The sequence below is a fragment of the Lagopus leucura genome, unplaced genomic scaffold (assembly GCF_019238085.1).
Source record: "Lagopus leucura isolate 7727_CA_CO unplaced genomic scaffold, USGS_WTPT01 Super-Scaffold_73, whole genome shotgun sequence".
Taxonomy (NCBI): Eukaryota; Metazoa; Chordata; class Aves; order Galliformes; family Phasianidae; genus Lagopus; species Lagopus leucura.
In genome coordinates, this window is record NW_024962252.1 from 5,545,746 (window position 1) to 5,571,149 (window position 25,404).

At 37.1% G+C, this 25,404-nt stretch overlaps 2 protein-coding genes across 3 annotated transcripts in view; one reads left to right on the forward strand and one right to left on the reverse strand.

The window, feature by feature from the left end:
* Positions 1-216: 216 nt before the first annotated feature.
* Positions 217-22,149, reverse strand: DDX1 (DEAD-box helicase 1). Its single transcript, XM_042885902.1, has 26 exons — positions 22,062-22,149; positions 18,421-18,472; positions 17,439-17,502; positions 16,783-16,812; positions 16,430-16,526; positions 15,160-15,207; positions 14,928-15,011; positions 13,929-14,012; positions 13,439-13,515; positions 12,103-12,175; positions 11,920-11,996; positions 10,995-11,109; positions 10,383-10,521; positions 9,517-9,577; positions 8,394-8,492; positions 7,603-7,692; positions 6,862-7,050; positions 5,000-5,051; positions 4,408-4,554; positions 3,634-3,725; positions 3,009-3,081; positions 2,103-2,175; positions 1,950-1,992; positions 1,634-1,729; positions 790-910; positions 217-547 (listed from the first exon to the last, which is right to left on the reverse strand). Exons 1-26 carry the CDS (start codon positions 22,075-22,077, stop codon positions 417-419), a joined length of 2,223 nt encoding a protein of 740 aa, XP_042741836.1. The 5' UTR covers positions 22,078-22,149; the 3' UTR covers positions 217-416.
* Positions 22,150-22,650: 501 nt separating this feature from the next.
* NBAS (NBAS subunit of NRZ tethering complex) overlaps positions 22,651-25,404 on the forward strand; it is a 168,376-nt gene continuing 165,622 nt past the window's right edge. Inside the window, exon 1 of one of the 2 annotated variants that reach the window (XM_042884755.1) lies at positions 22,651-22,785. In XM_042884755.1, the coding sequence (XP_042740689.1) occupies positions 22,651-22,785 (135 nt within the window). The remainder of the gene's footprint in view (positions 22,786-25,404) is intronic. The other variant, XM_042884765.1, reaches the window with a different exon arrangement.

Below are 25,404 nucleotides of genomic sequence, written 5' to 3' on the forward strand. Positions count from 1 at the left end.
TGAAAATTGATGCATCTTTAGAAGCCACAGAATTAAAAATCACATCACATCATTAGCGAAGCCATTTTTTACATATGTTCCATAAAGAATTAAATCTTCATCTGTAAATTATTATGATTTGCTTATCTATATCTGTATTATCAATAAATCTTTTGATGCAAAAAATGATTTTGTAAGTTAACTCTCAAGGCAACAACAAAAAAAGAACAAAAGCCATTCCATCTTTGACATTTTATTTATCAAGAGCTAATACAGAGTTAACAATGCTGAACACACTGTTTATCATGCAAGAAATACATTGAATTTTAATCCTTTTTTTCTTTTCTAACTATTGCTACTGAAGAGATAGTAAAGGAATTTTGTACTTGTAGGAGAGAACATTTATTAACTCATGTCTTGTCTCAAGTGTGGCACAATCAGAATGTTCTGAACAGCTGGTTAGGAAGATAGCCAAGATGCAAGAAAGATGTCTGAGCCTCCTTTTCAAGGGCAGCCAACTCTTGAACTGTAGGTGCCAGAATATCCACATGGCCTTTATAAAGTCCACCTGCCAAAAGATATCTAATGTAAATGATGCATTCAAAGCTATCTGTCACCACAACTAGTAACATTCAATTGTAGCCATTCACTAAGTTAACAAAATAAAACACATGCATACACACACTCTGGCTATTTGCAACACATAGGTTGGATGTAAGAAATGCAAAAGACAGCAAAGAACTAACAGTGCCATTATGCATCAGACAACCACCATACAGTAGACTAATTCAAGAGTAGACCATTACTTACCACCAAGGGCTCTTTTCTGTCCATATGTAACTTTCCCATCAAAGTCATCTACTGGTACTTTTATGTCTGGTTCAACTTGGGAAATAGTGCAGTTTAAGTGTTCTTCAATTTCTCCCAGCAACTGAAGAAAGTTTAAATTTAATCACTTTTATGTTCCAAGACTCCAGTTAGACTAACATTCGAAAAAAAAAAAAAAAATCTAAACCCACAAAAACCACCAGAGCCAAACTATTCAAATAGACTCAATAAAAACTGCACGTAGAAAACAGTTTTGTCTTAAGGACCAAAGGTTAATACATTTTTTTTTTTTCCCAAACTACTACACAAATTCATTTCCTATCTCACTATGTCTCTACCTAATGAGAAAGTTTCATTTCATATACTATTCTATGTGAATGGAGCTACTTCACGTGCCATTCACTCTAATGAAGAAAGAAGGGAAGCACTGTTAATTTAAGAAGCATTCATAGCTAGTATACAAAACCAAATAAGAACTTACACATTATTTCCACATTAGAACAATAGCAAATCTTTAGTTTGTCTTCAAGCTATAGAGCTATCTAGATAAAAGTGTAATTAACATTCTATAACTCTTGACAGCTTATCATTAAGATGATGATAGAGAAGTTGAACTTAAGACTGATGGAATTGGCTAAGAATATTAAGACAGGCTTTGTAATTGAACAAGGAATTTACAAAAATTACAATTTATGTTTAAAATTCTTCTTCAAATGGAATTAGATTTCAAAATTAGATTTGTAAACTAAACAGTCACTTAAGACAGTGGCTACACACCACAGTCTTTTCAGAGGAATCAGAACATAACGGTCAACAAAACATTTACCTGCATTTCATTGTACCATATGGTACAACCTCCTTCTTCCTTGAGTCTAGTATTATAACACCCTTTTCCACGACTACTGCATACATGATACCAAACCTAGAAATAAAACAACTTCAAACTTTCAGAAATAGCTTTGTACCCACATTTTTCAATCAATTCTGTCATGAAAGTGTATTCAATTATCCTTTTAGAGTCCCTTTCAGTTAAGGTGGGAAAAAACAGCTATTTTCCAATACAGGCTGTTAAAGCTCAGCATCAGCAGTGAACAGAACTTAAGTAAATAGCACCCATTCGATTTTGCTCGAGTGTAACTTACCTTTTCTTTCTCTTTTGCCACAAGGGAAATCGCCAGACCCATCCTGAAATAATGGAAGAGAGGAGGTTTTTCAACAACTACTGTCAATTTATTAAAAAAATCAAGAAAAGAAATTCCATGAAATTATAGTAGCTTCTCTGAATGCACACATACCTTTCAGCTCTGCCTACTCTTCCAATTCGATGAACATAGTTCTGTTTTTCATCAGGGAGTGTGACGTTGATAACTGTACAAGACACAATCCACAATATATGATTTGATTATCACAGAATCATAGAATGGCCTAAGCTGAAAAGGACCATAATTATCAATAGTTTCAACTCCCCTGCTATGTCCCACTATGACTTGCAGGGTCCCACAGGTTTTAGTGTGTTGTGGTAAGATTATGAAAAATGAGACATTGTGATGCTTATCAAATTAAGGATTTTATTCCTATTACAATTTTGTACCAAACAATCTAAGACAGGAGGCTAGAAAAGAGCATTTAAAACAATATCCATCACTTTAAAACCCACCAATATTAACTGGTGATATTAATAAATGTCAATATTAATTCCTAATTATTTAGTATATGGGATGAAGATTTTATCAAAGAAATGTTCCCCATTTCTCTCCTCAAAAGTTCAAAAAAAAAGTATGTACATACACTAAATATAAGCAATGTCACAGACCACACAATTAAAATAAACATGGTTTGGATTGGTGTAATGTTCTTCCTCAACCCTTTTATCAAGTGTGAACTTAGTGTTCTAATACAGCAGTGTTACTTGCATTACCAACACTTAAAGCTTCCACTACAAAATTTCTTCCCCATGATTAACTTCCTTTTTTGACAAACAAAAAGCACCCCCAGCAACGCAGAACATCAGATATTTGAGAAGGCACAGTGGACAATCAAAAGTCCATCCAGATAAAGCATTTTACATATACAACTCTGTTTTCTTAAAATAAAGCTGTAAGTCACATACCTGTTTTAAGAAGTATTTACAGCTCGAAGGACAGCAAATACATTGAAGTCATATGCAAATTCAATAGCTTAGTTTAAAAGTCATGTCTTACCATAGGGAACACCATGAATATCGATTCCTCTAGCTGCAACATCTGTGCAGATCAAGAAACGGACATCTCCTCTCTGTGAAAATAGTCAGAAGTGGTGAGCTAAATAAACCAAATCAGCAACCAAGGACTACTTTAAACAGTAGTCCTTTCCATTTACTTTGCCTTGAAGGTATGTCTGCACGTTACATTATACTCCAAATAAAGCTCATCTATAATACAACAATGATTTTTGAACATAAAAAGTTTGGTCAGTTTACGTGGATACTTCTTCCCTATCAATATAAGACAACTATAAATCAATAAACAGCTTACACATTTAAACAATCACCTGTTTTGATTTTTGATAATCAAGATACAGTGTAAGTTTATAAGTTTATAAATGTTACAGAACTTAAAATTAGCTTTATTTAGAACCCTCTATCAGTGAAAATCTATACAGGTCATGTTAACTGAGCATGCATTTCCACCAAAAGAACCTGCATCTCACAGAATTTTAGGAGCCAGTCATAAAACATCCAAACCCAATTTAAATTAAACTAAGGACTAGCAGCACAGATTAAAACATAAGGTATGCTTTCAGATAATGGAATGTGAAGGAAAAGCCTGCAAGGGTCTGCTGCATCACCTTAAATCTTTCCAGGTTCTGCTTTCTTTCTTGAGGTTTTCTGTCACCATGCAGACAGACACATGAGAACTGATGCCCCTTCCTGTCAGGGCCTGAAAGAGCATGCATTAATAACATCATACATTAGATATAACACAGCATCATACAGCAGTGAAAGAAGTACATGAGGGCAAAAGTCTCAACTTAAGGGAATTCCATCATTTAATTTATTATCAATTAACAAATATACGACTGATGCAAGCATTGGAAAAATAGACACCCTTCCTCTCCACTTTACTAAAAGGGTTCTGTGCAGACATCTCCTTATTTCTTCCTAGTCAAAACTTACCTTGCTTCTTCACGTTGCTCCTCACATGTCCCTTTGTAGTGCCCTTCTGTATTTTGCCACATTACCCTTCCATATTTCCTCATGTGTGTACTTCTTCATGCCCTCACGTTTTATGCTGTGTCTAGAGCAACTACTGCTCCTTCTAACGTAAATTTCAGCAGGTACTATATATGCTTCTTACTAGTTCAAATTTTTTGTGCACAGTGGGTTGTTTCCAGCCATTTCAGAGCTGCCAACTACAGGCATGAAACAGTTCACTGCCTCCTTCCACATGCAATACCTTTGTACCTCTCTTCCACAAAACCCTGACTCTTATGCCTGATCAACGTCAAAAGAACTCAACTATAATTTATTTGTGTGATATCTGAGCATCACTTCACCGTAAAACATTGTCTTTAAAATGAGCAAGGAAGGCAACAGAATAGGGTTTTGATGAAAAACATTACCTCCACCCTGTTGGATGAAGTATTGCTCCATATTATCACAATCTATTTTTGTCCTGCAGAAAATAATGGCCTGGTCCATCTTGTGTTCCTTGATTGCCCGAACCGTGTACTCTCCTTTTAGAATTTTGATAGCTTCAGACCACATTTCTAAGTAAAAGTAATAAAACTCATTTCAAATAAATAATTTTAAAATATGAGAAGTCTTTGAGCACGCATTTAAAGATTCTATAGCCTTTTGGTAGACAAATGTTTATTAGCAGAGCAGGTGGGCTAGGACTTCAGTTTTCTCCTCCCTCACCCATATATCCCTGCTCCAAGGTAATGCAATACAGTAAGAACAAAACTACTCAGTTTCAGGCTATTTATACACACAAAAAAAAACATTTGTTGTTTACACACCTGCTAGATACCTGCAAGTCTTTTTCTCTCCCATTTACTTATGGAAATAGCTCTCCTCATAACTACATAAACCTATAAATGAATACTGAGGAACACACCTCAAGACAATTATCTACTATAATTCAGCTTTACTTAACAACAGTCAGAAGATCATTTTACAATCTATTACTACTTAACATGGATTGCTGATTACCTGGAGTGTTTGCACCAGGTCGTGTATTGTCTTTTGCATGTACTTCATCAGTCTAAGAAAAAAATGAAAATTAGAACAAATCATTAGTCACTTTACTGTAGCTGTGGCTCAACCACACACAATCACAAGAATAGGGGGGAAAGAAAACCTAATACCAACTACTTACCATTTACTCAATATTTTTGTAAAAACTGGCAACATTCTCAACTCTGCAACCAAAGATTCTACCCTCAAACAACCCACTGAAAACCCAAATTCTGTTCTCATCTACAAGCCATAAGAAGAGAATTCCAGAGAAGGCCAGCTAACTTGTTCAATGGTACCAGTTGTTTCCGCTTGCAATCCTGAAATTTCAGGTACTGTGAGTGCTTCTGAGAAGCACTCACAGAAATAATTTTTAAAATTAGAAATAATTTTTAAAATTAGGTTTAATACTCTACATTTAAAACATTTTTTTTTGTTTTGTTTTGTTTTTTTTTTGTTTTTCATAACAATCTAAATTATTTGAAGACTGAATTGATTACGTAACAGAAAATTCAGATTCCAAAGTTCTCAATACTCTTCCACTATAATCTACGCATTGAGTAAAAAAAATCCCTAGCTTTTTATGATGTGTTCAGGTGAGAAAAACTACTTGTCTAATGATCTAAGTGTTATATGCAAATAGACAATTTTTTAACTCATATGGAAGTTTCAGTTATTTAGAATCCTTCTGGTACTTAAATAAAGCTAAGGCCACTATCTTAAAATATTTGTTTTCATGTTAAACTCCAGTTAATTGATCAAGAGTTTTATATTCATGAAAGAGCAGCATCTTGAAGAATCAAAACCCCAGAAAAACCCTAGAATTCTGTCTCATCTTTAAACAAATAACCTCAGAGGAGGCAGCAAGGATGAATGCATATGTACCTCCTGTAGCTGACAAGACTCCATAAAAATTTTTCTTTAAAAACTACCATACAAATTACTATGAATAAAGTTGAGAAGTAAGGTAATTTCTGTTTCACTGTCACACAGTTTAATCTACCTTGAACTAAAGAAAAGTTCTGAATGTAAGCATCCGAAGTAGATTCATAGAAAAAATCAACCCAGGCAACTCTTCATGTATACCTGAAAGAAATGTACTACAACCACTGCTTAATAAGAAGTTGTTACTATACTGTACTGGAATCATATAAACTACAACGCAAATGAAATGGCAAATGAAATAAATTCATGTTAAGACTTAACCAAAAAGCTCTAGCAGTCCTAACAAAGGAAAATTCTGCAAATAATGAGGCGTTAAGAAAACCAATTGATCCCAAGGGCTTAAGAGTTGTTAAAAATGAAACACAGTTCCAAGTTATTCAGAACTTGCAAACTGAAGACTTAAATACTGAATTTCCCACCTGAATATGTGAGGTTAATGCAGAATTTAAACCCTAGTCTCAAATGTAGTCCAAAATGAAATTTATTCCTCTAAAAATTGCTTATCTCACAGATTAGAGACAAAAAGTGCTCTACAGAATGATCCATACAGTGGTGTTTACCTGTCTCTTCCGAATGACCTACGGTCTCTTCTGAACTAACTACAGTCAGGCTACAGTTAGCTGTGAAATGACTGAATAAATGGTCCAGTGCCATTGTTCCTTACTACAAACCACAATGCTATTCCTCCAGGATTTTCCTAAGTTAAGACTGAGCTTTTCAAATACAGTGTTATGACATTACCAATATCATGCTGCTGAATAAATGGAGCAAATTGTTTCATTTACACTAAACTTTCAATAGCTGGCAAAGATCCTATAACACTAGGCCTCAGTTCTGCGTGATAAAGTAAATACTGGCAAACAAGTAATCCGTTCCATTTATAAGCTACTTACTCTGATATGATTCTTGCCAAGCCTTTCCCAAAGTTTATCAGTTTTGGGATTTACAATCACAACTACATGGTGTACAGTTTCAGGGACAGAATCTTCTCCTTTCAAATCAACCCAGGTAGGAAAATGCATGATCTTTTCAGATAGTTTTTTCACATCAAAAGAATGTAGTGTTGCAGAGCACACAATCACCTAAGAAGAAAAAAAACCACACAAATGCCACTGGAGATCAGAGTCTCCTAGCAAAAATCCAAAAGCAAACAAAGCAAAACTACAGACATCACATCACGAAACAAAAAACCCTAGCAGAAGAGTATGTGGTAGCACGCTTCAGCACAAAGTCTTCCAAACCAGCTTTCTTCATCATAGCATCTACTCAGCTGATGAGTCAGGACAAACTCAACTACTCTCCTACGGAAACTTAAATCACTGGAGAGTAACAAAAATACTTCTACTAAGATGATTATTATAGCATCAGAAACAAGAGTGTAGGTAGTCAATGTAAGTATTCAATCATTTTTCAGATGCATTTTTATCATATAACACAAATACTGTTAGACACTGGGCTTCAGACCTAGGATCCCAAAAATACACGTTCCCAGACATTTACTGAACCCAATAATCACACGTTGCTTGTGAGCAATGGCTGTAACAAAGAATAAACTATGTCAAAGAAGCAGTTCCATGCCATGCAATAATTAACTGAAAGCAGCAGACCACAGAAATCAAGGGCAGACTTTATACCTGAAGTCTCTTGCCATCTGAAGTTATCTGTGGAATTTGGCTGTGGATCCTGTTAATGAAATCTGAATACCCTTGAAGAAGAAGGCCATCCTACATGGGAATAAAATGTAAAAAGCTGCAGTTTTTTTGTCAGTATTTTGTCAGTCAGTACACCTCAGTCAAATAAGCTATACACTTTAGTCTTAGAGGTCCACTCATTTAATTAGCTGAACAGGTCAATGTCTAGCTGGAATACTGTTACTAAGGAGAAAAAAAAGGAAAAATGCGGATTATTTACAAGTACAGCTGCAGTGCTTCACAAGAAATTAAATATTTGCTTCAGCTGCTTCTATTAGCTAGTATTGAGAGACATTTTATCTTTGTCAATACGCAGTTGTACTATAACACATCAGAAAGATGCACTCATTTAACAACATACAGACTAGGACATACGTTGACTTGAAGACCTGCTGGGTAAGCAAAAATCCTTACTGTTTATTTCTTCAAGCTTCCCAGATACTATGCTGTGTAGAGACAAGGATTGAATTTGCTAATCTTATGAATACAGTCTGAAACATATTTCTCTATCAGATTAAAATAAAACAGCTTTACTAGAGAGGCTATAAAAAGAGAAATTATGTAGGTTACTATGCTTAGAAACAAAAAATATAGAAGTACATTAATCTAGACTGCCTTAGAGGCAGCTGTTAAGTGCCAAATGCTACAAAAGCTATTCATTGCATTACATCTTTCATAAAATGCTATACTGCATTTAAGACTAGAAATTAAGTATCGCTTAATTCTCCACATACAGCTTCATCCAGAACGAGGAATCTAACTTGAGATAAATTAAGTTTTCCGGTTGAGACCAGGTCATCCAGTCTTCCAGGAGTTCCAACGACAATATCCACCTGTGAAATACACAGCAGCATTTATTTGTCACATAGCTAATAAATGTTTTGCCTACACTTCAGGTTGTGAGACAATCAGCAGTGTGATGCTCTATTTTCTACAAATTATAACAAAAGCATTGTAGAGTAGTTTGTATCAGATGGACATCTTATGATCATCTGTCCCCTACATCCACTATCACAAGCAAAGGCTACCTTTCAATTCAGAATTGCCAGAACCATGCCCGATAAAATTTTCAGCATCCTTGGAAAAAGAAAATCCCACAAAGTCTGCAGGCAACAAATTTATTTCATTCCCATTTAAGAAAAATTAGGTATACCTCTACAGTAAGAAATCTGTTAAATCTACCAATGATAGAAAGAAACTTAAGATTTTGCCAGACAGAAGGGTTCACCACTATAAATTTAGGATTTATATGGAAATATAGCAATCTTCCAGTTCAAGCCTGCTTAGGACAAACTTCTGATTTCAGCAGTCAGAATCACTGTAAAAAAATCCTCTCAATACTGACAAGGTATCACTTCCAAAAGTTAGTCTTAAACAACAAAAATACTTCACTATTACCTAAGGGACAATTGAATTGACTACACATCCTATGCTGCAGAAACTAGACTGGTTCCTTCTGTGTAGGACCTGTTTGGTATAAAGTTTGAACCTGACAATCACAGACCAGTTTTACTGGCATAAGTGTGAAAAAGTAAGAAATCTGTTTTTATCTTGGTAATTAACAACAAATGTCTAAAGTAAAAATTCCTGTTATGTCTAAGTACTGCTGAACAATTTAAAATAGAATTTGATCAATTACTACAAGTATTTGTGTTTAGAATTTAGTATTTATTTTTGTTACAGAAGTAAAATGACAAGTGCTAGAACAGAGTAACATTGTCATGCTATCAAATGTATGATCTCTTTCTCACAGGCATACAGCAGTTACAGGAAACTTTAGTACTATTCTCAAAGTACATTGTAAGCTATTTTGAAACTGAACTTTTAACTTATATGAACAAAAGGAATGCATCTTACTCCTTGTTCCAGCACAGAAAGTTGATCTCTTGCAGCAACTCCACCAATAATCAATAATTCCCTATAATGAAAGTTACATCAACATATTTGATTATTTTTCTATTCAGGAGAGACACTAAGCATCAAGCTGAAGATTGACTGTACTATTAGTAGCTGTGTTTAACATTTCTGAATGGTAATTGGGAACAAAATACTAAAAAAAAAAAAATCCTTTTTATGGAATATATAGTACTTCATTTTGAGAAATTGCAAATTTTGTTAAAGTTGTATTTTAACTGTTATTTTATTGTTGTTGTAGTAAACATTAACAACTTAACCATTTTCACCTTAAAAAAAGATTTGGTTCTTTAAAATCTTAAGCAGACAAATTCGTTTAGTAAGTTTCCCATGCTCTTGAAAGTAAGCAATACAAATAATGAAACTAAATCAATTTTACATCATAACTTGGCTCTCTCCATTGCTAGACACATGCAACTCTAGTAAAAGCACTCTTGCGCTCCGCTGTTCTTTAAAACTAGAGACTCTTTTTCAAAGTTGTATTAAGTAGAGTCAAGAGAGGAACCACTTAAGAACAAAGTAGCCTGCAAACAAGTTTTTGCTTTTTTTTTTTTTTTTTGGTTAGAATTTTAATCCCATGCTAATCAGTACATTTGTACTACAAACACACTAATGCTAACAGAGATGACCTTGTATACAGCAACATGTTGGAGTCTGATTAGTGCAGAAAAATTAGAAGTTTGGCTTGCAGCAGATATTAATGAGTGGCACTGCAGTTCATTCAGCAATACAGTAGAACCCTACCCCCTGTCAAGTCATGCCCATGGACAACACTGTAAATGCAATCTAGGTAACAGAGGTATTGTTACCTTAACTTGGGATTATCAATGTATTTTTTGAACTGCTTCACATTGTTCAAGGTTTGCTCTGCCAGCTCTCTCGATGGTTCTACAATCAGTGCTTTTGGAGCATTTGGAAGGTTCTGTGTTTGAACCACTTGTGCACTTCCTAAGATTTGGAGAAAAAATAAATAGAAAAGCCATTAAGACAAACTACTTTTCTATCCTGGGATGCATTACAGTAAATAAACATATAATTCTAAACAGATCACTGAAGGGTGTTATTGCTTCAGATTATTCAGATTATAAGTAAATCTTGCAGTGATAATGGTACACTGGCCATGCAACATAATACTTTTTTTATGTATACTCTGCAATAAAAATTAGGAGAACATCCTGGAGTAGCTTGAATTCTTTAAGAGAAGTTCAGCTACCTAATTCTGAGCTCGAAGCATTAATACTACTTCAGTTTAAACTAAAGATGACTGAAGAATTTCAAAAAAGCACTGGATTTGCTGCCACTAAGAAGATGCTTGCAATCTAAAATGAGTACTGCAGTAATGTAGAAATGAAAGTGAACAAAATGTATTCTAACACACAATATGAATACACAGCAAAGAGAAAATTAAAGGTGAAACCTACCTGTATGTTGTGATTTTACAACATTACCATCAGGAGCTTTGCAAAGACCAATATAGCCATCTTTTGGTGGAAACTTGAAGTCTTCTTCACCAAAATTGAATTTCAATTCAGCATTCTAGATTTCAACAAAACTGTGTCACATAGCTTCAAGCAACAATATAAAGAGAGAAACAATTCAACAGGAAGCTACACCCTTGAGAATCCAGTTACATATTCTGTGGGGACAGGGAATGGGGTATTATTCTCCCCCTGGCCCTCTTTCACATCTTTCCCAAGCAGTCTAAAACCTGCCAGACATTTTGTACTCGAATTTTAGCTCTTAAATTCCATATCAAAGTATTCAAACATTTATAGAGATGTTGAAACATTAAAACAAAATTTATATTCAATTGATATTCAATGACTAACCTCAACTAAACAAAAAGAAAAATCAATTTTTGACTTTTACATTCCTCTGAACACCAAAAAGTTCTACTAAAGCCTTTGCTTTTGAGACTGTAAGAACAAAGACATACTGCTCCACAAACAGAACGTTAAAATTTAGAGTAAATGAAATAGGAAACGTAGTTCAGGTAGACCACAAACTTTGACACTATTAAGTTACCTGTTTAACTCTACTGAATCACAGTATACCAAAATTTAATAGAGGAAGATAGTACTTGCTCCACACCATTCTACCCTCATATTCCAATTTCAGTTTTTCCATCTGAATTTAGATACTTGGTATGTAGCTTGAGCAGTCCTTGTCAAAGCTAACACACTTGTGACAAATTCAGTAGTGAATCACTAGTAGGCTGAAGGAAACAGCATAAATGTGCAACTATAGTAATTACAGGTAGGTATGAGGATTTTATTAATAACTACTTAGTGGAAATAGAACAATTTCCACCATCTTGCACGCACATCTGTGACATTCTTAAGTTACCTTCAGCACACAAGCTGCAAAGAGTGCCTGGTTCCTTATATGTGGTGGGAATTCAAATGCAAGGCCAAGGTCTTTCCCTGAAAGCAGGAATTGCACAGTCAGACATCATGCACACACATCCCTTTTCCCACACCCTTCAAGCATCCAAATAAAGCTCTCAAAAAGCAAGTGAATAAAACTTACCATTTTTGGAAAACTTAATTTGTCCTTTATCTATGTCTAGATAACATCCAATTGTATCATGCATGGTGAATTCCTATAATGAGAAAAATTTTGTGAAACCAACAAATTTTAGATCAATTAATGTATTAAGAAAACTTTGTGCTTACACTTTTGCCCATTTTTACAGTATTTACACTTCTCCCCACTAAATACTTATTTTGAAGAGACTCAAGTTCTACTTTTATTTCAATACTACTGTAATAAACAGCATTCATATTTTACATCTTCAGTAAACTGCCAAATTTATCTTTGATACCCCCACCTTCACTGCTGCTTTAAATTTACTTGAACACTGACAATGACAAATTCAAGTCATTCACCTGGAAGGCTTCTGCATTATGAAGAAGTGCATTAATTATACATTTACTAATCAACTTAAATTTGAGCTTCAAGCACTGAACACTCTAATAGTAACCTATTTCATGATAATATGAGAAGGGTCACTCTTGTAGGAAGTATGAAATGTGTGCTATATACCTTAAATACTTGAAACAGCTTGAAATCTCATTGCAGGGATATTTAATAAAAACCTATATGCACTATGAAGTGCTTCAAGTTTGACAGATTGGTTATCACTATCATAAAAAAACCTACAATACTGAAATCTTCAAGTTTTACAGTATTGACAATTCATGAATAGCACAGACATTTCTGCTGTATTTATATTTATGTGTTATGCTCAAACATCTATGAACTCCTGACTTGCACTTTGCACAAAAACCAACACAGTTATTTTCAAAAATACATATTAAATATATATACAGATAACAGTTTTAGTGGTTCAACTGGTCCAAGTGATCCAACTGGAGACTGCTATAGCTTTTTTGGCAGATAAGTACATATTTTGAGTTCTTAAGAGTTTTTTGATTTCCAGCAATCACTGGTATGCAGGCTTCAATGACCTCACTTCCCATACACTAGGGTACGCAGATGGGTGTTCTACAAGCTAACAGTGAAAATAAGTAAAGAAATAAATCCAAGAGATCAGTTAAACACTAACCTGTAACACACAGAAAAGCTTTATCTTCTAAGAAAGTTATTATCATTGCTATCTAGCCATTATTTTAATTCTCAATGTGCTAACAACTCCTGTTAAATTCATTAATATGCTTTAGTCCAAAAATAGCTTGAGGCTTTCATGGTATTTTTGCTTAGTGTTTTTATCTTAAGAAGTTAGCACTGCTGGGAAAGACAACTGATTGCTACAGCTAAGAACCAAGACACAAATTCTCTACTAAAAAGTAATGAATTTAGAAATGAATAGCAACATTACTATCAATAAACATTTTAAGCCTACCTCACCGTAGCTGTCAAATTGCTTATTGTGAGACTTCTTACCAGTTCCACCAAATCCAAAGCCAAATTTATCAGTACCTGAAGATAACAAAGAGTAAAGCTTTTTACTATTTGGTTGACAGGTTACAGTTTTCACCACCCTTTGCTATCATTTATATTGCTGACTTCAACCTCTAATGTTAAAAATACCACCTAATGCTAAGCGAAGACTTCTAGTTTTGACATATTCTAAAACACAATCTTTGTATCAGTATACTGATTTATTTCACTAGTCACCTTCAATAAAATATTGAAATAAAGGGAAAAGGTCATTAGAAACATTAGCACCTTATACAGATTTTCTCCTTTAAGTAGAAGATTTGTACAAGTCTTGAACTCCCTGATACTGCGTCTCTTCCCTAGTCTCCCTTCTTTACAAGAAGAGAAAAGGATCACAGCCATTTCATGAATGTGACTATGAGAATTGTCTATGTATATACGAGGAAACTCACCCAAATCTAGTGAAGCCTGCATAGTTGACCAACCAACTCTGCACAAGCCTTGGTCATGACAAGACACCTCATAGTAGTACTTTCCTTTAAAAGAGAAGGAAAAAAAGATCAAAACAAAGACCAAAACTTCAATTTCATTGAGGTGGTACAGTTAAGTGGACCAAGACAACGTATATCCAGTACTTCCATCTTCTACCATAAGAGTCATAAAAACCTCCACTGTGTTAGGGTGAAAGGGTTCTGTAGATACCTATGTATGTGGATGGAGAAACATATCAGAGAACAGCAGTCCTAAGAAAGGTGAAGTGTGTGCTCGGAGGTAGTGTGTTGAAGTCTCTAAAAATTAAATAAGCTAGCAAGAGATCCGTGGTTTTGCAGAATCCACAGCATCTGATTATAATCAAACCAACAGAGATCTGACAAATCAGTCCAAGATGATCAGCATGAACTAGCACTGATAATTAGCTGCGTGATTTTAACCACATTCAAGTGGTTACTATGCACAGATGCACTATAAGATTCTGTGCACATCTGATGAAATGAGACCGAGGGTCTTTACGAACTCAGCTAGAATCACTGTAACATCAGCACAACTCTCTGCTTCCAAGTAACAGCTGGGACCAGACATCCAACTGCCACTCTCACCAAGGTAACCACAAAATTTGTGTATGCATCTGTGTGGGGAACATGTGAGGAAATAATTCCCATGTACAGTGCAGTTAGTGACTTCCTATTAATAACATCTGAATAAAATATGTTCAAGTGAAGATTGGTTATAATGGCATCTCCTCTGACTCCACATCCTATCAGAGGAGTTCAAAACAGCCTGAAGTTTGTTTTCTTTCCAAAGTCTTCAGCTAGCAGTAAATTGAGTAATTGACATTCACATAGATATATATAGTAAATTTTAAATGCAATTGTCTACGTTAAGAATGGATGACAGGTGGGTATTTCAACTGAAATTTACAGGAAAGCCTCTGAAATACATTTTGTCCTTACCTTTAGTCACGCCTCTAGTTGCTCTGCATCCATGCCATTCTTTTACTTCTCTGCTTTGACAACACAGACCATCTGATCCAATTGCTGAAGACGACAAGAAAGCTTTAGTTTCAGAAATCACTTCTCCAATAGCTTTAAAAAAAAATCTTTGGGTATATTTTAGTTTTATTCTGTTTCACAATGACAACATTTAAACATAAAGAACAACTGAAGTAGCATTAAGACAACTCACCAAAAGCTGATCCTCTGTCATATGGGTTCATCTGCCATTTATTGAGCACTAGGTTTGAAAGACAACAACAGAAAATGCATTAAGGCAACAAGATAAGCCTGGAGAACAAAACCTCAAAATTCACATTGTCTCTGCAGTCTAGCTTAATATTTTGGGAAGACAACCTTATTCCAAATCAATTAAAATGCCTTGGTCAAAGTGAATGCCTCCATCTTTGACACAGATGTATAATATGAAGGTATTCTATGTAAGTTTGGATTATTCCATTAAAGACAGCAGATTAACCTGCTTAAAAATTTGATACTAAAGATAAGCCAGAGGTTGAGATTTCATTTATTTATTTCTTAAGTTGACTGCACTGTCAACACTGTAACAGTAGCTACAACTAACCTCTAAGTTGACAACTTCTTTAAGGTCTTTCTCCATCCTTTGTACAATTACAGTCAATGGCAAATCTCAACCTCCAACTACTAAAGACTGGACATAGTAGCTTCCAAGATGCAAGTCTATTTAAATATTAGAAACTCCCATACTGTAAGAATAACACCGTGGTTACAAGCTATGCTGTATCAACAAGTTTTGGCCCTGTCCATTGCCAGTTCAATTTAACATTTCCTAATTCAAATCTGTAGCCACTCAAGGTGCTGTTACACTGCTTCCAAATTTAGCTAGGCAATAGAGAGAATACAACATTTACTCATTACGGCAGAATTGAAGTTACTACACTGTTGCCCAGACAGATAAGTCAGTCTATACCCCAAAAGGCTTTCAAGTCTGCACCTCAGGCTTATATAAGAGGCCCAAGCTGAGTATGTGATGCCACTGCTGATGCCTCATTTGTGCTAACAAGAGGACTTCTAAAAAAAAGCAAAAACAAAAAACAAACAAACAAAAAAACCTAAAAACCACCGAAAACCACTCATTTGAAATTGGTCATTACCACCATTTCACGTCTTCCAAGAGAATAATCTAGCATGTATTCAAAAGAACACTGAATATGCAGCACTGTGGATTCGCCAACTTTAAGCTAAAGGCAACCAAGACTGTGCAGTCCAATGCATCGTGGTTCCTTCCACAAAAATCACAGTATTTGTATTTGTAATTTTATAGAGTAATTTTTTAGAGTAATTACATTCTATTCACATTATCACAAATGAAAAGAGAAGATCCATTTTAATTGCAAGTAAATTTTCTTTTACTTTGGGGTATTATGGAATCAACATGAATCAACAATACTCTAAACCTTCAAGTGGTATGGAAAAAAACTTACCTGCCCCACCAGTTTTAATAGTTGCTTTCCCTTTCTTCCCTTCCATTTGGTCCTTCAGAGTTTCATACACAATTTGGATAACTGGAATGCTGAAAGCCTAAAATATGAATTTATTTTGCTTCCACAATCTATACAGACATTCTCAGATATATAGTCAGCTTAGTTTTCAGTTGTAATACCCATGGGTTATAAAACATTTTAAAACAAGCACAAGCATATGCTTAAATACTTACACAAATGCATTCATATTCTCTTGGCATGTTAAGTATACATCACTAAGCACAATGCCTCTTGTGGCATAATTGCTTTTATCACTACTACTTCTTGTATTAGATTTAAATTTGATTACTTACACCAGTTTTTCCACTCCCTGTTTCTGCAGCCTACAGGAAGAAAAAATTAAGAGTTTCATCAACTTCAACATTCACAGTAAAGATTGTTCAATGGTTCTATTCATACTTTTACCTCTGCATAATACAGAAAATCTCAGCTTCACATGAATTAGATACAAATACAAATACACAAAATCTTTTCAATAAACTTGGAACATAAAAGCCTCCAGAGCTTACCAAAAGAACTATCTATACATGTCTGATTACAGAATCAAAGACAGAGACATAATGTAGAGATATTCAGGTATCAAGAGATAATCAGGTATCTTCAAGGTTATTGACAATGAAGCAGTTATTGAGACACATTGAGACAGTTACTGACACATTAGTCATGTTCCATGCAGATCTGTATCATGTGTTTACAATAAAGAGCAGATGAAATCAGATGGATTTCATTCATGTAGCAGTGCCTGTCAAACATTGAAGCATAAGAAGAATGAATTCCATCTTAAGGAACAGCTGGAACTACAGTAGGAACTCAAAGTGTTTTTTATCTAAGGATGTACTTCTTACAGAAGGACTGAAGATTTAGTTTAACTACACTAGTTCCATCACTTCTGGAAGGATGGAAATAATGCACAAAGAATATTCATTTGAGGACTATCCTGCATACTTACCATGAGTACATCACCACCTCCCAGAATCAATGGGATAGATTCTGCTTGAATATCTGTAGGAAGACTAGAGGAAAAAAAGCAAACATTAACATAACTAGAAGTTATTTGAAAACAATTTCTGTTTGTACAGGAACTCACAAAACCCACCTTGACATACCACATAGGCAAGGTTCGAAATAGCAGGTAAAAGTTATTTTTCCTGGCTTGCAGCTAAAGAAGTGAAAATGCCAAGATTTCCAAGGATGGTTTAGAATATGTCATGTACCTTAACAAGAAGGGACAAGTAGACGCAGTGTATTCAGTTGTACCCTGACGAGATGGCTATATCATACATCAGTATATAACAAGAAAAAGAGAACTTTATTCTCCGATTTCCTTTCTTCCAGTGTTGTTCACTTTTAAAGTCATTTACATATCCCTCATTTACAAGATTACTACTCAAAACTGGAAAAGAACAAAAGTAAACGTAAGCAATATTTTCAATCAATCTCAGATGATTAATACTAAGCATGCAGGTAAAGATGTAATTTGCATGGACAGTCTTGTTCCAAATGACAACTCAAAGTAAAATATTTCAGTCAAACGAGCAACTACCATGAGGAAGAGTAATTTTTGTTGAACGACGCACTCAGGCATCAACACTGAAGAACAGGAACTCCAAATGCAGTCTGGAAAACACTAAACTGGTATCAACTAGATAACAGTATTTCCAGCAGTCTCACAACGCATAATAAATCAACCAGAAGCACAGCGTCTTTTATCAATCAAAGAATACTAAAGCTGTCATAATTTGCTTGTCCAAGTTTGTGTGTTACTACTACAGTTGCAGTTTGTGTTTTTCAGTCTCTCACACTGTAAAGAAATACAAGCGATGCAGAACTTGAAAAAAAACAAAAACAAAAACCCACAAGTATTTTAAGCATGTGATACAGTACTGAAAAACAAGATAGATTTTGCCAGGCTCAAAAGCATGCCTACTTACAGCCAATCCATCTCCTCCACTGCTTGAGCTATTTCAGGCATAACACCCATTTCTGTAAGGAAAAAAAAAAAAAGTAAAGAAAACACACCTAACAAGCAGTGTTAGTTAACCTCAACATAGCCCAAAATGAATCATTGATACTTGGAGATATGCAACCACAGACAGATGTAATGAGGCACAATTTTTGGCAACAGTATATGCAACTTTCTCTACAGAACTTGAGTGATTGATAAGAAACATTCTCCCTTCTCAGGCCTACTTTTGGCAATTCTCCCCAGCTTTAGTGGTCATGCAAAGAGCCAGGGAATCCTGGATTCTTTTCTCCAAGGGAAAGCAAATAACATACTAGCAAATAAAACACCCAGGGAGCTAAGTACTACTTCAAGAGCACATACTTTTCATGTTCGCAAATCTAAGAGAACAGTCCAAACAAACAGCAGGACAGACTTTGTTTTTAACTGAGATCTTAAGTTTCTACAATCAAAATGCAAACAAAAAAGGACTATGTATGAAAAAAAGGACTTGGATGCTTAAGTTTCTTTTCACCAGAACTTTCTATACGTAGCTATAACAAGTATATTAACAAGAGACCATTTCAATTTTGATACAATTAGTAATCACATCCAGTGATTATGTTATTACAGTTTTTACAGGATTTTTTACAGGTTTGGTTTTTTTTTTTTTTTTTTTTTTTAAACACTAGTACAGTTTTTTTTTTTTTTATTACAGCAAACTCATCGAAGTCAGAGGCTAAAAATATGAAGTCACATAGAAAAGGTTGTAAGTCCATACACAAATTCTCTCAAATTGAAACAAATAGTAAAAAAGCCAGCACCTATTTAATGACAATATTCCAACATCAACAAAACTGATGGTTACCTTCCCAGGTCCATAATGTCACACTAAATCTATTAAATACCAATATGCAGGTTCTTAAAGAAAGGTTTTACAAACTAGTCTTCACCTTGTCACATGTTGACTTTCTTTGTGAAATATATTTTTTCCCTGATATATATATTTAGACATATATAAAACGGAAACTCACAGAATCACCAGGGTTGGAAAAGACATCCAAGATTTAGTCCAACCACCCACCTATCACCAATACTTCCCCACTAAACCATAACTCTCAGTACAACATCTAAACGTTTCTTGAACACCCCCAGTGACAGTGGCTCAGCCATCTCTCTGGGCAGTCTGTTCCAGCACTTGATCACTCCTTTGGAGAATAAATTTTTCCTAATATTCAACTTAATATCCAACCTGAACCTCTCCTGGTGCAAATTGAGACCATTCTTTCTTGTCTGCATTGCCAGTTGTATATATACACACACACTTGTATACGTACACAAAGAATGGGGTTTATATACTCGGATTTATCCAGCCAAAAATTATTCTAACATTTGCTGTAGTAATTTAAATGCTATGAAAAATGGGAATTACTTAGTGACTTGTTTTCAGAAAGCTTCAGTTTTCAAGTATTAATTTTTAATCCTAAAATCTTACATAAGCCACACGAGTAAAAAGAAGAAATTAAATGCAAATTAGAAATAAATCCCTTACACATTTTTTCCCACTTCTAATATACTTCCAGTTTATGCCAATTAAGTTCTTGTATTCAGATTGTCCCTTAGGAGAAGAGAAAGCTCAGGGGAGACTCAAGTGTGGCCTCCCAGTAACTAAAGTGGGGCAATAAGAAAGAAGGGGATAGATTCTTTAGCAGACTCTTCTGCTGTGATAGGACAAGGAGAAATGGTTTCAAACTAAAAGAGTGGAGGATTAGACTGGATATAAGAAAAAAGCTTTTTTTTTTTTTTTTTTTTTTTTTTTTTTTTTTTCCAAAAAGGTGGCAAGGCACTGAAGCAGGTTGCCTAGAGATGCAGCAGATGCCCTGTTCACATTAAAGGTCAGGCTGGACAGGGCTCTGAGCAACCTGATCTAGCTGCAGATGTCCCTGTTCATTGCATGGTGGTTGTACTAGGTGACCTTTAAGGGTCCATCTCAACTGAAATAACTATATTACATTTAATTAAAACAACTATCAACAAAATTAGGCAATTTTTCCTCAACTACACAACCCAAACAATCCTGTCTACCATCTACATTCATTTTCAGGTCTAAGGAAAGAATTACAATATTTTCTTAATCACAGAATCACAGAATTGTAGGGGTTCATTAGTACCACTCCTTAGTTTCAGCTGAGAAATTATTGTTTTCTTCAGAGTGTCTGGAATGTTTGGGTTGTAGGAGAAAAATAATATTAACACACTGATGTTTATAACTGCTGCTAAACAGTATTATACAGAGCCGATGTCATCCTAGTTTCCCAGTAGAGGACCAAGGAGGGAACAGAATCAAGACAGCTAACTTAGACTGACCAAAGGGATATTCTGTGCCATATGACATCATGCAAAAGTTCTGAAGTGGGTGGGAGTTCATGTTGCTCTCTTCCACTGCTAGGGAAGTTTAGGGAGTCTAGGGAGGTTAGTTGGGCACTGGTCGGGGTTCGGTAAGCAACTGCTTGTGCATCACTTACTATATACATTCTTACACATATTTATATATGTTCTTTTATACATATATATACACAGATATATATACATATGTCATAATTAATATCCTTTTCCTTTTCTCCACCTTAGGAAATAGCTTTATCACAATCCACGAGAACCAATGAGTTCTTGTTTTTCACCTTTTGATTCTCTCCCCATTTCCAGTAGAATGGGGAGTAATGGGCAGCAAGCCCACGTGTGGTGCGTAGCCATCTGCCAAGGTAAACTGTAACAGTCATTTTAACACCCAGTGTCATGCCTGAAAGTTGAAATAGAAGATCTGACCAGACTGTGTTAACACAGGGGGCTTTGGTAGTTTGATAATTGCTTGTCATGATGTTAATTTTTTCCCTATTTATGGAGCTCCTTGAGACTTCTCACACATCTATACTGTGTAGCACCTTGCTATTTTCCCTGCTGTTTTGTCCTTATGTGTGTGTGGAGAGGAGGAGGAAGGAAGGGAAAAGTCAACACAACTAGTAAATGATTCTCCCTCCATCAGGAATAACCACAAGATGTCTTAGAAAAGTCCTCCAAGATCACTTAATTCTAAATCCTGCCCCAGGCAGTGGTGTCCATTACTAAACCAGGCACTCGATCAGGTATCCTTGAATAACTTACGGTTTGCATACATATTTTAATCTCTAAAACAGAAGCGGATTTCTCCCATTAAAAACGCTAGCTGAAGACTGCAATACACAGATCAGTTATTACAAGCTCTGCTGGAGAAGCCAGTCCACCCGAGAAATAAGCCTAGACTTTTAAGTAGCCCTAATTAGCCTGTGTACTACCTTCCCACTAAAACGTGCAAATTACCTCCAGTAAACGTGCCTGAAGGCCTGCAAAAGCCTAGGAAGAGCACTTATGTCCCCACAGGCTTCTCCACCCGCAGGCACACACTGCAGCGAGCGCAGAGCAGGCCTGTGCCACGCTGACAGTGCTAGCCAACCCCACGTCGTGAAGAGACGGCGAACACCTGCCCCCACCCCTACAGAACGCCGGCAGCCTAAAGCCGTAAGAGCCACCTTAACACTTCGTACCAGCGGTACGTAGGACCAACCAACCCCCGCCTGCCTCATCTCCACGTACCCGAGAACGCCGCCATCTTCACGGCGCCTCCAGCCGCTCCTACCTATCCGCACTACGCATGCGCGGCGCGTATCCTTCGCTACGTGGCTCCGGCTGGGAAGCAGAGAGCGCTGCCTGCACGGCCGGCTTTAAACGTTCCGGGTGGGTTTGGGATGCGGAGTCCGCTTTACATTTGTGCGCAGCGCTGCGGTGTTGTGTCCTTGGGTAGTTTTTGGTATAATGCAGCTGTGAGCTTTGTGTGTATGAAAGTATTTTTTTTTTACTTTTTACTTTTTTTTTTTTTGCCTGAATAACGTTGAGACAAATTAAAGGCAAGAGATGGTTGCTATAAAAATACAATTCGATTCCAAATGCAGATCTTTTTTTTTTCTTTCTCTTTTTTTTCTCCCCCACCCTTGTAGTGCAGCTGCCCAGCAGTAGGTGCCTTGCAGCCGCTCAGGCAGCGGTGGCAGCTGCCCGTCGTCCCGCCGCCCCGCAGCGCGGCGCCAAAGGGGTTAAGGGCCGCCTGCCGCGCGAAGCCGTCGGCGCCGCTGTCTTGGCCTCCGCCGGGCACCGTCGTCGCTGCGGTTGTGGGAGGGTCCGGGCTAGCATGGCCGCTGCCGGCGGGGAAGGGGAGCCGAGGGCGGAGGGGATGGTGGCCGTCAACGAAGAGGAGGATGGGGAGGAGAACATTTTGTACGATCTGCTGGTCAACGCCGAGTGGCCTCCGGAAACCGAGTTGCAGGCGAGTGGCGGTGTGGCGGGGCTGCGGCGCGGGGGAGGGGAACGGAGCGGAGCGGCCACGTCGGCGGCTCGGAGGGAGGCGGGAGGCGTACCGCTGCGCTGCGGGTGGGCAGCGCGGCACGGGGTGTTGCTGGCAGCGTGCTTCGGTTGTGGGGGGGGGGAAAGGGCAGCAGCAAGGGTGAGAACAGTATGTGCCCTTGGGGCATTCCTGCCTCTGTCCCGGTGCTGTGTTTTGTCTTTCGCGTCCTTTCGTTTCTGTGCTGTCATACGCTACCTGGGGCTCCTTGAAGCTCTTTTCGCTGTTTTTACGTGAACAACACGTACCAGATTTTAATAGTGAGCAGGCGTGAAGAAAGGCGTGATAAACTTCAGGCCTCATTTCCAGCAGCAGCTGTGCTGAAAGTAGTGCGACCTATGCCATTGCGAACGAGACCTTAACAACTTCGAGGCAGCCCAGCTTGCCCTCCAGACCTGCAGGTTGGGGTGTTTGCATCCGAAATTTCAGCAACGAGATAAAAGGGAGAATTATGTCACTTTGAGTCTACGAGGCCTGCAAGTAGATGGCCAAGCCTGAAAAATGGGAAAATGATATTTTGTCTTGTAACTTTTTATTTACATTCTGTCTGGAAAAAAGAAGGTTGATGGGTGACCTCACTGCAGCCTTTCAATACCTAAAGGGAGCCTACAAACAGGAGAAGAACCAACTCTTTGAAAAGGTAGATAACTGCAGGACAAGGAGAAATGGTTTTAAGTTGAGGGAAGGAAGATTTCGATTGGATGTCGGGGAAGTTCTTTACAGAGAGAGTGGTGAGGTGCTGGAACAGGCTGCCCAGAGAGGTTGTGGATACCCTGTCCCTGGAAGTATTCAAGGCCAGATTGGATGGGACCCTGGGTAGCCTGGTCTAGTACTAAATGTGGAGGTTCGTGGCCCTGCCTGTGGCAGGGGGGTTGGAGATTCATGATCCTTGAGGTCTCTTCTGACCCTGGCCATTCTGTGATTCTGTGATCCTGTCCTTCTCAATGGATCAGTGCAATTGCTGAGGCAGTTTTTCATCCTTTTCTTGTTTTCTCTGAGGTGTGGTGGTGGTTGACCAGGGATGGCTGCCAGGTGTCTGCCACACTGCTCTCTCATTCCCCCTCCTTAGCAAGACATGGAGCAGAAAGTATAATGGTGAACTCGTAGGTTGAGATAAGGACAGTGAAATCACCAGTTACCTGTATAAGCCAAACAATCTAGGTTTGGGTAAGATTAGTTTAATTGAAAAATAATAACAGAGTAGGGCAATTACTAAAAAAACCATCATAATCTCTTCCCTCTTCTCTGGCTCAGTTTCAATCTCAGCTCTTCTGTATCTTCCCCAGGCCCTGAGCAACAGTGTGGTCAGTTCATAATGCTTTGTTTGGACGTATTCTGCTCCTTCTCAGGCTCTTTTCCTGAACTAGTGAAGGGATATATTCTCTTCCAGCTGCCGTTGTGCAGTAGTTTTTCCACTTCTTATATCTGCTGACCGAGATCACAACCATCATTACTCATAGCTTGGCTCTGCTCAGCAGTAGGTCCCTCTTGGAGCAGCTGGAGCTGGCTCTGATCTGACATGGGGCAGTACTGGGATCTGCTCATAGAGGCCATAACTGCAGCTCCCTGCTACCAAAACCTTGCCACATGAGCTTAATATAAATGTACTAAGGTAGCGTTCTTCATCTCTATTGTTGTATGATTTGGACATAGAAGATGCAAACAGTCTGCCCAGAGAAGCTGTGTATGCCACATCCCTGGAGACACTTGAGGCCAGGTTGGATGGAACACTGAGTAGCCTGATCTGGTGAATGGCAGCTCTGCTTATAGCAGAAAGTTGGAACTGGATGGTCTGTAAGGTTCCTTGCAACCTAAGCCATTCTGTGAACTGACTGTACCAGAGAAGAGACTGGTAGAAAAATCAAAGCTTCCTGTATTCAGTGCAGTGAATTCCTGTATTCATATGCAGTGTGTGACATATTTCAGAAGTGAAAACTATGAATATTTAAAAAAAAAAAAAGAAAAAAGTTCTGGGGAATATAGTCTAAAGACTACAGTAGCATATAGTACCGTATATATAAGCAATATGTGGAAAAGTTTTTTGAAAATGCTTTTTCTTTGTCCAAAAACTTTAACAAGCTGGAAACAATTGCCACTCTCCCCAGAGTACTAAGATAGCTTTAAGAAGTAGTTATAGTCCACATCTTTACTGTAATACCTTGTTACTTCCTGTTCAATCAGGCTGAATCTGGAAGGTTATCTTTTAGTGCAGCTGTGTTGACTTCTAATGTACTGTGAGAAAACAGCTTGATTATTTCAAAGACTGTTTCTAGATTGCAGGCTGTGTGCAGAAAACTACTAATCCTTATTTTAATAGTTTAAATTTTTGAGTCCAAATATGTTTTTAAACTTGCAAATACTCCTGGCTTTTTGTTTGTGTCCGCCAGTGTTTTGCTGCTGTAACTTGGAATAAGAGGGCAGAGTATCTGAGCTAACAAGTATGTGCTGTATACTGAAGGGAAGAAATAATTTATTCATTCATTACCTAATGTCATGGTTCTATGTTTTTTTTTTTTTTTTTTTTTTTTTTTTTTTTTTTTTTTT

Coding starts and splice junctions, on each gene's coding strand:
- DDX1 (XM_042885902.1), bottom strand. Junction 7,051..7,602: donor CAGATGGCAAGAGACTTCAG/GTATAAAGTCTG, acceptor TTTTCTTCTTAG/GTGATTGTGTGCTCTGCAAC. Junction 5,052..6,861: donor TTGGCAAGAATCATATCAGA/GTAAGTAGCTTA, acceptor TTTTTTTCTTAG/ACTGATGAAGTACATGCAAA.